The sequence below is a fragment of the Monodelphis domestica genome, chromosome 3 (assembly GCF_027887165.1).
Source record: "Monodelphis domestica isolate mMonDom1 chromosome 3, mMonDom1.pri, whole genome shotgun sequence".
NCBI lineage: Eukaryota > Metazoa > Chordata > Mammalia > Didelphimorphia > Didelphidae > Monodelphis > Monodelphis domestica.
In genome coordinates, this window is record NC_077229.1 from 163,460,601 (window position 1) to 163,473,983 (window position 13,383).

The following is a 13,383-nucleotide window of genomic DNA, read 5'->3' on the forward strand; positions in this document are numbered from 1 at the left end:
AGGGAAGTCTGAAATTATATAATTGTTTTGTTTTCCTGATTTTGATTCTCTCTTTACCCCATTTGAAAAACCATCTTTGATTTAATAACATGCCACTACTTTTAACTGCCATTGGTACCACCATTATTGATCTTTTATGCCCTCTTTTCCCCTCTTCTCTCTACTTTAAAATTTTCCTATTTCCTATCTATTTCCTAATTCATTAGTTCACATTTCTCTGATATAAAGCAAAAGACCAGTCAGTTATAGGAAACAACAGACAATTTGATTATTCTTCCTCCCAAGTGGGCGGGCAACAGTGAATCAAATATATTTGAATCTTCAGCTGGTTAATTAATGTTCATGACTAATTTTGCAGGAAATGCTTCTTTACTACCAATAGTTATTTAGTAGGGAATACTACCGGATATGACATTTGTGTCTAGAGCAAAGTTTCTTTTCTTGTGGTACAGGAACTTTAAAAAATTACAATCATTTTAGAGCAAATGGCTCCCTATGCAAACTTTTATATTTTATTTTATGTATTTAAAACATTATTATTCTTAGAAAGAATTCACCTATAGGCTTTACGAGACTGACAAAAGGATCCATGAATCAGTAATTTTTTTAAACCTTCCTCTAACAATATTTCGTCACATTTGTGGAAAGCTGGTTTACAGATAAAAAAATATTTTTCTAGTACTTTCTTTTTGTTTGTCTTAATTTTGCATTTTGAAGATTTAAGAAAGTACAAATCTATTTAAATCTCCTGGCATTTGGAATTTAAAGTCTCCAGTCATTCATTTTGTGTCCTTTACAATATTATAGGATCTACCATCACTTCTCACTGTGTCCAATTTTCCAAACTAAAACACCCTAGCCCACCCCCAATTTTAATATTATCTTCTCTTACCCCAAGAAAAAGTCTTTATTTTGTCTTTATTGTGAGATAAAAAATACAAAACTTTATTGTATAGTTAAGGCGGGAGTGTAGCATATAAATATAGTACAGTTTGTGTGTGTGTGTGTGTGTGTGTGTGTGTGTGTGTGTGTGTGTGTGTGTTTTGCTGGTATGCCAATATCCTTGCTGAGAATGTGTGATGCTTTATCTGCCTTTTCAGCTATGACACTTGGAGATCATGTCTTCAGGGAACAGTCTACAATGATGCCTAGGTCACATTTCTGGGTAATTACTGATGACCTCAAGTCCATTATCCTAAATGGAGTTTGGATTATTATTCCCTAAAACGATGACCTCTAGGTTACCAGTAATGAAGCTCATCTTCCACTTTTCTGCCTACTTACACAGCTTCATAACACCTCTCTGCCATTTATCCTGAATTCCAGGTGAAGAGCTTAGTCTCTCATAAACTTCAAGATGTATTTGTACTTTTCTATCTTAAATCTCAGATAAATTATAATTCTTCCATGCCCCTTCATGGGTAAATCCCTCTCCCAAAATCCCTCCTGCTTTTCACCTTCAATTTATGTGTTTTCTTTCCCATTAAATGAAGCTAATCATACTTAAAATGCCAAATTCACAGGGCTGTGAAAATCAAAGGATAAAAACTTCTCTTTATCTGGAAAATGGAACTAATAATAGTTGCACTGCCATATTCACGGGGTTAAGAAAGTTGTAACCTTTTTTTTCCATTTCCCCCCCATTTTCCAGATAAAAAGAAGTTTTTAAAATCTTTGGTTGATCTGATATTGAATCTTGTTCATTCTAGAGACTTATTTTCCAATTCTCAATTCCCTTTCAATGCAAGCCATGTTTCATAATGACTGGCATCCACCATATTGTCACTTTTTAAGAAGATACAAAGCTGGGTGAAAGGGCTAATGCACTAGATGATAGTTAAGATTCAAAAATACCTGCAAATCTTAGTGAATATTAGTCAATATGAGTCAATAGTATGATATGAAAACCAAAAAAATAATGATACTCTAGGTTGTAATAAGGTTCCTAGAATGCAGAGGTGGGGTGGGTAGTTGATATTTTTAATATATCATTATTTATATGAAGCCTACATTAATATTCTCATATATGGAAGGAACATTTAATGAGGCCATTTTTAGTAATAATAGTAGTACTAATAACATTGACAGAGCACTTTAGAATTTGCAAAATGCTTTATATAAATCATCTCATTTGATTCCGTCCATATAAGAACCTTTTCAGGTAGATACTATTATCATTGTCATTTCCTTGATAAGATTGTTATGGGAATTTAAGAGATAGCAAGTTACTTGGCTAGGTTCCCCTGGACACAAGGACTCAAACTCAGATCTTTCAAACTCTAGAAACACCACATTCACTATATCACTAGCTCATGAGTAAAAATGTCTAAATCTGTTCAATAAGAAAAAGTAAAGATTTTGAGATGATGCCAAATGAAGACTCCAAGGAATTTAGGGCATGTATGGATCCAGAAGACAAGAGCAAAGCAAGATAAGACATGATAGATATATGTTATGAAGAAAAGAAATTAGGTTTGGAAGAGCATCATTCTAGAGGCAGTGAGAGGAAGTTGCCAAGTCAGATCTGGATCTTATATAAGGGAAATGAGATTTCTTTTCTCCAAATTTACAGCTATCCAAAAATGTAATGGTTTGCCTTGGAAGGTCATGAATTTGTGCATTTTATTGGTGGCCTAGATGCTATGTTGGAGAAGAAAAAAAAATTAAGTATGGGTTAGACCAGAAGACTTGAAATTCCTTTTGAATTTTAAATGATGTAACATTCTAACATGATTTAATCCAGAAAAAGATCCAGGAAAAATGTGCAATTCTTACCTCTCAATCTATAAATTATGTAAAATATTAATTTTTTTCTAAATGAATAGTTACAATTGAATAACATTAATTTTTAAAATTATCATTTACTCAGCTTTATTTATTACAGTTTAAAACTGAGTTAAGTATTTGGTATAGCTGGTATTTTAAAAATATTACTGAAGATTTAAAACTTCACCCAATTTAATAAACTCAGTTAAAAGATGATGAATTTTCTGCATGGCAAGATATTTAGAGAGCAAGTATTTTCTCATCATTAATGTCCTCTTTCTCTTCCTCTGAATTTTTTGCTCAGGCAAAATTAAAATGTATCCAAAGCTCCACCTTTCCACTTTGGAATTTAATTATTGCCAAATTATGGAACTATGGAAATTAGATCTTTTGTTATATAACTTTTCTGCTTATATATGAACAATCTTTAAGTAGTCACAAGTGAGATCAAATATTCTGCCTACCACACTTTAGAAAAGTGTCTTGAACTAACTGTCCCACCCAATTATAATGCTTTCATTCAAAATTCTACATAAAGGTCATAAAATTTTTTTTAGCTTACCTTTGATTTTCTAATCCCTCCCAAAGTTTTATACTCTTTCAAATATCACCTTAGAATACCTCCTGGTACCAGAAGATTAGTATTTATTTGTAAAACAAAGTCATCTCCCAGGCCTATATTACAACCAGAGCAAAGAGAGAGGAAAGGACTTGTATATAAAAATATTTATAAAAAGTTCTTTTTGTGGTGGCAAAGAATTGAAAACCCAAGGTGTCCATCAAGTAGGGAATGGCTGAACATGTTACTGTATACAAATATATTAGAAGATTATTTTGCTGTAAAAATTATTAAAAGCACAGTTGTAAAGAAGCCTGATATGAATTAATGCAGAGTAAAATGAGCAGAATAAGGAGAACAATTTATACAATAACAACTTCATTATAAAAAATGAAGAATTATTATATACCTAAGAAATCTGGTCAGTACAACGATTGATCATAATTCCAGATGGGTGAGACGTGCAAGTATTTTGTGGTTGAATTTGTTTTGCTTGTCTATGTAATTCAAAACTATAACACTGAATTAAAAATAAATAAAACAAATTCCTCCATAAAAATATATTTATATCTCTTTAGTCCAAAAGATGCTTTAGGGAGATGTAAGATTTGCAGCACTGTCCTAATAGTTAAAAAGAAAAAGTGTTTATGTTTAGAATATCAAGAACAATGGTAAGAAAAGTGCCCCTGTCCTTCCATACCCCTTTACTCTCATACTTGGGCCAAAGTCCTCATTCTTCTACATGCCACCTGAGAAGTACTCACCAAGGTACTATCAGGAAATATATGGTAAAATTCCCAAACCATCATGCTTTTTCTGGGGCTAGATGAGAGGCAAAGGATTCCCTCCTCTTTTTCTCTCCTACACACCATTCATGAGGGTGTGGGTAGGGAGCAGTTCAGGAATCTTCTCATTATATTTCTAGGACTTCTGTTACAGATATTTTTATATATAAAATTTTATATATAAAATATTTCAAATATTTTATATATAAATATGTACAAATATATATTCATATATACAATATCACTATATGTATATATATTTATACACACATGAATATATAATAATATTTTCTATAAAGAGAAACTTTAAAACTTGGTAAATCGATGATGGGGTTTTGAAGAAAATTTCCTTTCCTATAGATTTCAATGGACTATAGCATTCTGAAAAATTGAATCAGTATTTATGATTTGGGTCAAATTTAACCAAGATATTCACTAATAAATCAAAATAATTTCTCTGCTTGAGCAGTTCATGAAATAAATAAAACACACCTATTCTCTCACATATGTGTATACACACACACACAACAATGCCTAGAAAACAGCTGTGGAAAAAATATCATCTAATCTAAGCTACACCAGAGTGTTAAATTGAGCAGAAATTAGATAAAAGGTTAAAGAACCACTTGAAAAAAAAGTAAACAAACAGGAACTGAGAGTGGTAGACATAATGGTGGTAAGGGACAAACATAGACCTTATGTACCTCTAGGGCTAATCCTTTAGACAATCAAAGTAACATCTACAATTATGTAAGGCATTGCTTTTCTCTGGTCACTGATTATCTACAAAATAGAATCAAGTGTTGCTATTTAATGTCAATTCCCTAAAACATCAATTTTCCAAAAATGAGTTCAGCTAGAGGAGAAATCCTGAACTTACTGTAGTTATTTTGCTACTTTACAATTGGAAATCAATTTCAAAGTGTTTCTTAGAAAAACATAATGTTTGACTATTAACATTTTCCTTGTTCTTTCTTCCCCAAAGCAAAACCTATTATTAGTTTTAGAAAACCTTCCAACTCCTCCAATCTCAGTATTTATTTGTGACACTTTTTTTTGGTAGAAAACTGATTGACTAGAATTATGCTTCACTTTTTTAGTTGTTTTTACATCCTAACGTTTTTTACATTCTAAACTCTATAAAATATGTCTGAGCAAATGGGCTCTCAAGGACTTTACTTCATCCAACCATCACGCTACATTGATTACCTTTATTACAAAAGTATTCCACTTCTTCACAGCTCAGATTTTCAGGCCCAAATTCTGTGGAAAAGCTTTCCTCCAATGGAAAGTCTCCTTTAAGGATGATGTCATTTCCCTCAGATAGACACTCTTCCTCTTCATCATCGACAGCATCTTCAAGGGGCCCTTGAAAAAGAATCAGGGACACTGTACCAACAATATCCAACAGAAGATAGTGAAATACAAGACTTATTAGCAAAGATGCTGAGAATACAGCCTTCTCCTGATGGTTCCACATATGGGAACCAGAGGAAGAAATATCACATGAATATTTTAAAAGGAAATATTTATCTATGAAGAGAACTAAGTTGAAGTTAAAAAGTCTGAAGTTACCATATAGACAGCCATCTTCATCAAGTTTCCCCTCCCACATCCAAGTCTTAATTTTTAGTTATCTCCTGAAGAGCAAAACCTGTGTGCAATTTATGTTCATTTGTTAAAATTAACTGTCTGGTAAAGCGTACAAGTCTCTTTTACACAGTTGTACAATTTTACCTGAGATTTTAATAAAGATTTAAAGTAATTGAATGCATTTTAATTGAACTGAGATTTTAATAAAGTCTATACTTTAAAAAATCCATCTTAAGAGTGGATGCTGAGAAAAGATTTCATTATACACGTTTGAGGCTTGAAGAAAAATTACATATTTCTCTCCCTGATGAAAGCATAACCCCATTCATAATTAATTGAATTTTTTCTGAAATGAAAAGTAGTTTTCTAATGAAAAAATGTAATTTGTATTTATGTGATAGTTTTTCAGGAATAAAAATACAACTCCTATACACGGAATAACAGCGAGGTGCATGACATTAATGGTCCTATTCTACTGAATGGGGAGGGAGGGGTATAGTTGTTAAGATGGCTCTGAAGTGGACTATATGGGAATATGAGATTTTTGTGAATTTCTGACTGCTTCTAAAGAATCAGGGGACTCAAGCAAAATCTTCTGAGTAGACTCTAGCATTTTCTACTAGAGAAACATGTATTTTATCCACAGAACCCAATTAGAATAATTTGCACTAATTGTCTCTTCCTGGCGTCTTGTAGAGAGGCTTCAAATTGAAAGAAAGGTTTGGAAAGTCTCTCCTTGAAATTAACCTGAATTATTATGACTGCTACAAGTTAGTTGAGTTGAGAAACATTTATTAAGCTCTGACTGTGTACCATATATACTACTAAGAGCTAGAGATACAAAGAAATATTTGAGAGAAAAAAATAAAGCAAAACAAAAAACGAACAAATAGTATCTTCCCTCAAAAAGCAGGCAGAAAATTTTTACAAACTGGGTATAGATATATACACAAGTTAGTGATCATATATAACCCATGCCCTGCAAACCTCACCAAACTTTTTGAAGGTTCAAATTATAATACATAGGAATATATTCTGTATATTGAAAATCACCACATAAATGGAAGGTTTGGCCATTTTCATCATCAGTGCTATGGTTACAACTAGATTTATGCAAAATTATAATAATTATAATATAATTGGCAAAAAATTGAATTATACCATCACAAACATAGGTATTAACAGTTTTCATTTATTTAAATTCAAAATACATAAGGAGATCTTTAGTAGAAATAATTTCCTGTCTTTATAGGATCTATGAAAAGGTAGGTCTGAGATTTAAACCAAATCAAAGGGACATAATAAACCTAGATTCTATTTTCCTCCAATTTAATCATGCATGAATTTTAAGAAGCTCAATTTTTCTTCATAAATAAATTTAAATTTCTTAATTTATAAACTCTCACTCTTTCTTTACTTATACAAAAATTCTTCAAACAAGGAAATATGGCTAGAAAATGAAGCTTCTGATTTAAAAAATATATATATATAGATAATGATGAGAGAATTTGTATTTGCTAATATTAATTTAAATTTTACCATTTTAACTAAACATCTGCCTGATGAAAAAATGAGATAACATTTCATTCATCATTCTGCCCTCCCCAAAGTTGTTTAAAAAGAAAACATACATGTAATAAAAACTATTATATGATTAGTATCTATGTTGTCAAAATAATACCTAAATAAATAACTGAAGTTTTTTTTAAAAGACAGAAAATGGCTCATCTTAATATTCACTAAAAATGTCTTTCTATTCAGGATACATTGAAAATTAGATTTCTATAGATCTCACATGCAGAAAAATATTGAATTATCTATGAGTGATTGTGTAAAATAACAGCTAAAATCTAAAGACTTGGAGCACAAGGGATTATAGAAATTTTCTATTGCAACTTGTGGTAAAAGCATGGAGAGAGAGAGAGGACTGTGTGAACAGCAAGTTGACTTCTTGTCTTGATTGACAGGCAGGTTAGGTCCCCAGTTTCTTGCATCTTGGTTTACAAGTTCTCTCTCTCTCCATGCCTTTACCACAAACTGCTTCATCTTACAATGGGCAGCTAGGTGGTCACTGGATAGAATGCTAGCCCTGGAGTCAGGAGGATCTGAGTTCAAATGCAGCCTCAAACACTTACTAGCTGTGTGACCTTATACAAATCACTTAATCCTTTTTGCCTCAAATTTCTCCTCTGAAAGTGAGCAGGAGAAGAAAGTGCAAAGCACTACTATATCTTTGCATTTGCCAAGAAAATCCCAAAATGGATCACAGAGATTCAGACATGACTGAAAAATGACTATACAATAATAATACCATCTTCTAAATGAGGAAAATAAGGTTTAGTAGTGACATGCCCCAGGTTACAATGAAATAAGAAGACAAGAATAAAATCTAGAAAAATCTAGTCTTCTGATTCAAATACAATTTTAAGACAGTCTATTTTGTTGATGTTTAAAAATAGCTTTACAATTAGTTTCATTCCCATATATCAAGTTTTTCAGTTTCCCTTGTCAAGCAAACAGCAAGAAGAAATAGACTATACAAAACTGAAGGCTAAATCAGTCATTAACAAATAGCAGTATTTTTTAAAGTTCATTTAATTCGAACATAAAGTCAAGTCAAGATTAGCTTGTTATTGTAAGCAATCAATTAAATAATTTATACCTAAATGTCTGTATCAAACTGATTTTTATTTATTTAAATTTATTTGCTTTAATTTCAATATCAAAGTAAAATATTATGCTACTATTGAAGTATGTATGTTTAAATGTTTCAAAAAATGCATTATCCTGATATGAAATCTTGCTAGTGAACATTCTACATATGATTTATGCCTATAGAATTTCTAGGAAGAAGAAAATGAAATCTGATTACAAATTAGAGCAAATATATCATGGATAACTCTCTTCATTCTCAGAACATATGTTTAACTTTTCAAAAGAATCTGTATTATTTTTATTACCAAATGAATCATTATCAATAGTTGCATATATCTGACTACTAGAAGTTTGGACTAACTAGTCAAAATGTATGACAATATTAGACTAACAGTAAGAACAAAAAGTCCTAATGCAATCATACCTATCTTTGTCAGGTCATAAAAGGAAGAAAATCCACTTTTTTCTGATAAGCACAATTGCTTATTTTCCCCATAACCCTAAATCTAGAACACTTGCTACTGAATAAGACATAAGTAATTTTCCCAAGCTTTAAAAAAATCCTTAGAGGATCTCTGAGATCCTTGGGAAAAGGACTTTTGTAAAAAATTAAAAGTTTCTGATTCCTGGCAATATTATTAAAATATTTTTTCAATGTTTCAGAAAATTGCTTCAGTTGTACAATAGGCTTCAGTGTACTACAAAATTGAGAGTCTGTAAATTAATCAGTGAACTAAAAGAACAAGGGGATAAAAAGAAAATTGATCCATTTATCAAGTCTACAATTTAGCAATAGCATGACATTCCAACAGAACAGAAGCATAAGCACTTTTTTTGACTTAGGTTCAAATCCCTCCTCTGAAATCTCCAATTTGGGGCCGATCATTAACCTTCCCTAAGCCTGGATTTTATTATCTGTAAAGTGACAGAGGTAGAATATGCAGATTGTCATGTCTTTCTTCTAGCTCTAGATCTGTCATTTTAATTTGTACTGTTCTAGACCCAAACCAATTGATTAAAGGAACCTCATTGTATGTATCATGTATTCTATTAATATCTGACAGCATTTGCAACACGTGTATACCTGAAATTCAGTAGAATTCACTTTAAAATGCTTTTAAGAAACTTATATGTGCTGGAGATAAAAAATATTTACAAAATTCTTTAAGTACATTTGGGTTACTTTTTGAAAATTAATTATATTTTATTCACTTTACTATTTTTATTACCATATACTTAAGCACAGTAAAAAAAAATCACTCTGAACAGGTTCTAATTTTTCACTTTTCATTCTCATTTTCCTTATTTCTCTAAGAAAAAAGCTCTAAATAGTAATCTAAATAAATGAAACGCAAGAGTTCTTTTCCTTGCATTTTAAGAAACAATAAAGAGCATTTTCTGAATTTATAGGTAATTCAGATTAGTTCCCAAAGTCAGTGTCTGTTTTTAAATAATTCACTGCTAAGATGTGAATTTACTAACCATTTCTTTATTCATTATCAAACGGGGCTCTAGGAAACCACTTCTCTTAAACAGGACATCTACAATTTAAGATCACATCTCATCTTATTGGTATATATTGAATTTTCCCTTAACAAGAAAATCAAACAGATTGTTCAGAGACATAAACTAACTTTGGAAGGATGAAAGAACCACTTGAAGCACACGTACAATTAACAGCGTCAATGAAGGAGGGAATGAAGTAAGGAAACTACTGTCTATGGGCTAGTGGGCACAGAAGTCCATTTCAGAAAATCACCACACATAATTTGATACAAATAATAATATCCACTCAGAGGAGGATCACAACTGAGCTCCATGTGCCCTCATGGAGAAAATTAGTTCTGATTGAGGCCACTTGGCAGACGAGTGTGAGGAAATCTGAATTGTTGTTACTCCACTGCTCCAGATTCATAGATATTTACACACTCTTGCTGGAATTAATAATCTCAACAAGTTTGAAAAAAAAGTGACTACTAAATTTAAAAATGCAAACAACTGGTTATTAGGACTATTTATACAACTATATGTATATAATAAATATATACGGTATCACATTTGTATACAATTTATATGTATGGACAGGTGTATATTATGTGAAAGTACTATATTATATATGTTTGCATGCATATATTTGGAGAGAGAAGACAGAGAGAGAGAAAAATAGAGAGAGAAATAGAGAGAGACAGAGACAGAGAAACAGAGAGGGAGACAAAGACAGACAGAGAAAGAGACAGAGAGACAGAGAAAGACAGACAGACAGAGAGAAAGTTCTCACATACATGAGGTGGATCCTATATATGCAGCAAATCCAGACAATGTAAAAAAGCTCTTCAGAATACAATAATTTCTATCTTCATGAAGAAAGTAAATAAAGGATTTCTCTTTAAATTTTAAATCTTGGTACATGGTACAGGATCCTGGAAGATCTCATATAACACTAATAAGAAATATTGTCCATTCCAGAGTAAAAATATTACAGGGCATAGGAAGCCTTATACAATCTGTAGGCACTTTCAATGATAAGGACCATGGCACCTGACATTGAGAGAGAAATCTTATGATGGCAAGCCTGACCTATCCAGACATTTGCAACAGTCCTTTGTATAGAACTGACATACTACTCCATTTCTATAAGGTAAAGGCTCACACAAAGGGAAATAGTAGAACTGACATCTAGAGGTTGCTTCCTCTTATGAGTGCATGTTGGAGGGGAGGGATATTTTAAAAGAGACCTAGAATAGCCCACAATTCAGCACAGCTATAAAAAAAATAAGGTAGCAGAATCAGTGTTTTGTGTGTAGGTAGGAAGATTACATTTGTGCAATATGAGGCTACCTAGAAAACAGAGAGAGAATCTTCAGAGAAAAAAGGAAATCTGGTTTAAAAAATAAATGAAAATTAAACAAAATGTACTAGCAAAAGTAAAAAGAAAAGGACAAATGGTTGATGAGTGAGCAGTTAGTAATAATTTGAGTGAAATTATAATTATCAATATCAATTTTTAAAATTTGGCACATTAAATGTTATGCAGAATAAATGAAAACAAAAATGTGGCTTTCAAATTATGTTGAGGATAAGGCTATATTCAACTGTTTGGGTAACTTTGTATTCCAACCTCAAAAGGGTATGTATGCAGAAGAGGTTTCTTTCAAATTAAAAAGGGAGAGGGGATTTATGAGTCAATAATAGATGGAGAGCACTGTGAAAATGTAATTTGGATCATTTTGAATACATTAAATTTAAAAGTTTTTTTTAAATAAACAAAATACTGCCAAGATTAGAAGAAAAGCATAAAATTGGGGAAAATATAGATAGTCCTTCATATAGATATAAAATTTATAAAAATAAGAACCATTCCTGAATTGATAAATTGATAAATGATATGAAGAGATTATTTTTAGAGTAAGAAATCAAAGTCATATGTAGGTATATTTTTAAAATGCTCTAAATCACTACTGCCTAAAGAAATGCAAACCAAAACAGTTCTAAGACATCACCTCACACCCACTAGCCTGGTTAAACTGACAAATGTTGGAGGAGATGTGGAAAAACGGGGACACAAATATACTGTTGGTGGAACTGTGAACTAATCCAACCATTATGGAGAGTAATTTGGAATTATACCCAGAGAGTTATAAAACCATATACCTGTTTCCCAAGGAGATTAGGAGAGGAGGAAAAGAACCCATATGTTTCTAAATATTTATAGCAGCTCTTTTTGTGATGTCAAAGAATTGGAAACAGGGATGTCCATCAATTGGGGAATGGCTAAGCAAACTGGTGTGTGATTTTGATGGAATACTACTGCGCCATAAGAAATGATGAAGGAATGGATTTCTTTTTAAAAACCTAGAAAGAACTATACAAGATAATGAATATTGAAATAAGTTGAGCCAGGAGAACAGAATATGCAGGCACAGAACTAATACTAGAAGAAGAAACTGAGAATATTACCTCAAGAATGTGAACAGAAAGATAAAATATGAAATACTTAATTTATCTGAACATGTTGGCCTCCATGACAATAGCCTATGTGATGTGCAGAGGGTAAGGAGGAGTTGGACACTAGTGGATGGGATTTATTATGTAGATATGAAGAAGAAAAGTAAGCTAAATTATGGATGTGCGATTTCATTTGTATAATATCTTCTTTTTCATTACATATGAAAATGCTTGTTTTGTTTGGATTTGTAAATATTTGGAATAATAAAAATTTAACAGAAAAAGAAATATCATTAAAACTTTAAAATTCAATATTCTTGAAAAAGAAAGAAACAAAGTATGAGAGGTTCAGGGATGGGGGAAAGGAGTCATCTAAAGACAATAATAAATTCAAATCACTTCAAAGTATTCAAGGAGGAAAATGAAATGCTGTAGGTAACCATCATCTTAATAAATAATATGCCATGCCAAATGTGAAGAGAGTATGGAAATTACACACAGCTTTATAGGCCTTCCTGAGTTCAGATCTGGCTCCAAACACTTACTAGTTATGTGACCCTGAAAAAGTCACTCAATCTTGTTTACCTCAATTTTTTCATCTTTAAAATGAGCTAGAGAAGAAAGTGGTGAAACAACCTAGTATCAAGAAAACCCCAAATGTGATCATAAAGAATTGGAAAAATTTTTTAAAAATGACTTGAACAACTAAAACAACAAAGACCTAAGAACATGGATATAGAGCTTTGAAACCATACAAACAGAGATTTGACCTTCCTATAATCTATATATGCACTCAGGAGCATTCATTTATTAAAAAAATAGGTTTTTTGGTTTTTTTATGTTAGCTCTTTTATATTTAAGACAAAGCATCCTACTTATGAAGAGGAACTGTGGAGAGAACTCTAAATCTTCACTATCTTGATTTTCTCCCGAATTCTAGGAACAACACAAGATTTAATAGGCTATCAAAATAAGATGGTCTTAGAATACTAGGAAGCATTGTTTGAACCCAGGAAGTTTGGGGTTCAAATTTCACTTCTATCCCTATCTGACTATAGAAAAGTAATTTAACATCTCGGG

The 13,383-nt window shown here is 31.7% G+C and overlaps 1 protein-coding gene across 2 annotated transcripts in view; it reads right to left on the minus strand.

Moving 5' to 3' along the window:
• Positions 1 to 13,383, minus strand: part of ZFPM2 (zinc finger protein, FOG family member 2) — a 572,901-nt gene that overhangs the window by 455,727 nt on the left and 103,791 nt on the right. The window contains exon 2 of one of the 2 annotated variants that reach the window (XM_001380396.3): positions 5,320 to 5,478. The exons of the other annotated variant lie outside the window; for it this stretch is intronic. Coding sequence (XP_001380433.3) covers positions 5,320 to 5,478 — 159 coding nt within the window. The remainder of the gene's footprint in view (positions 1 to 5,319; positions 5,479 to 13,383) is intronic. 2 annotated transcript variants of the gene reach the window in all.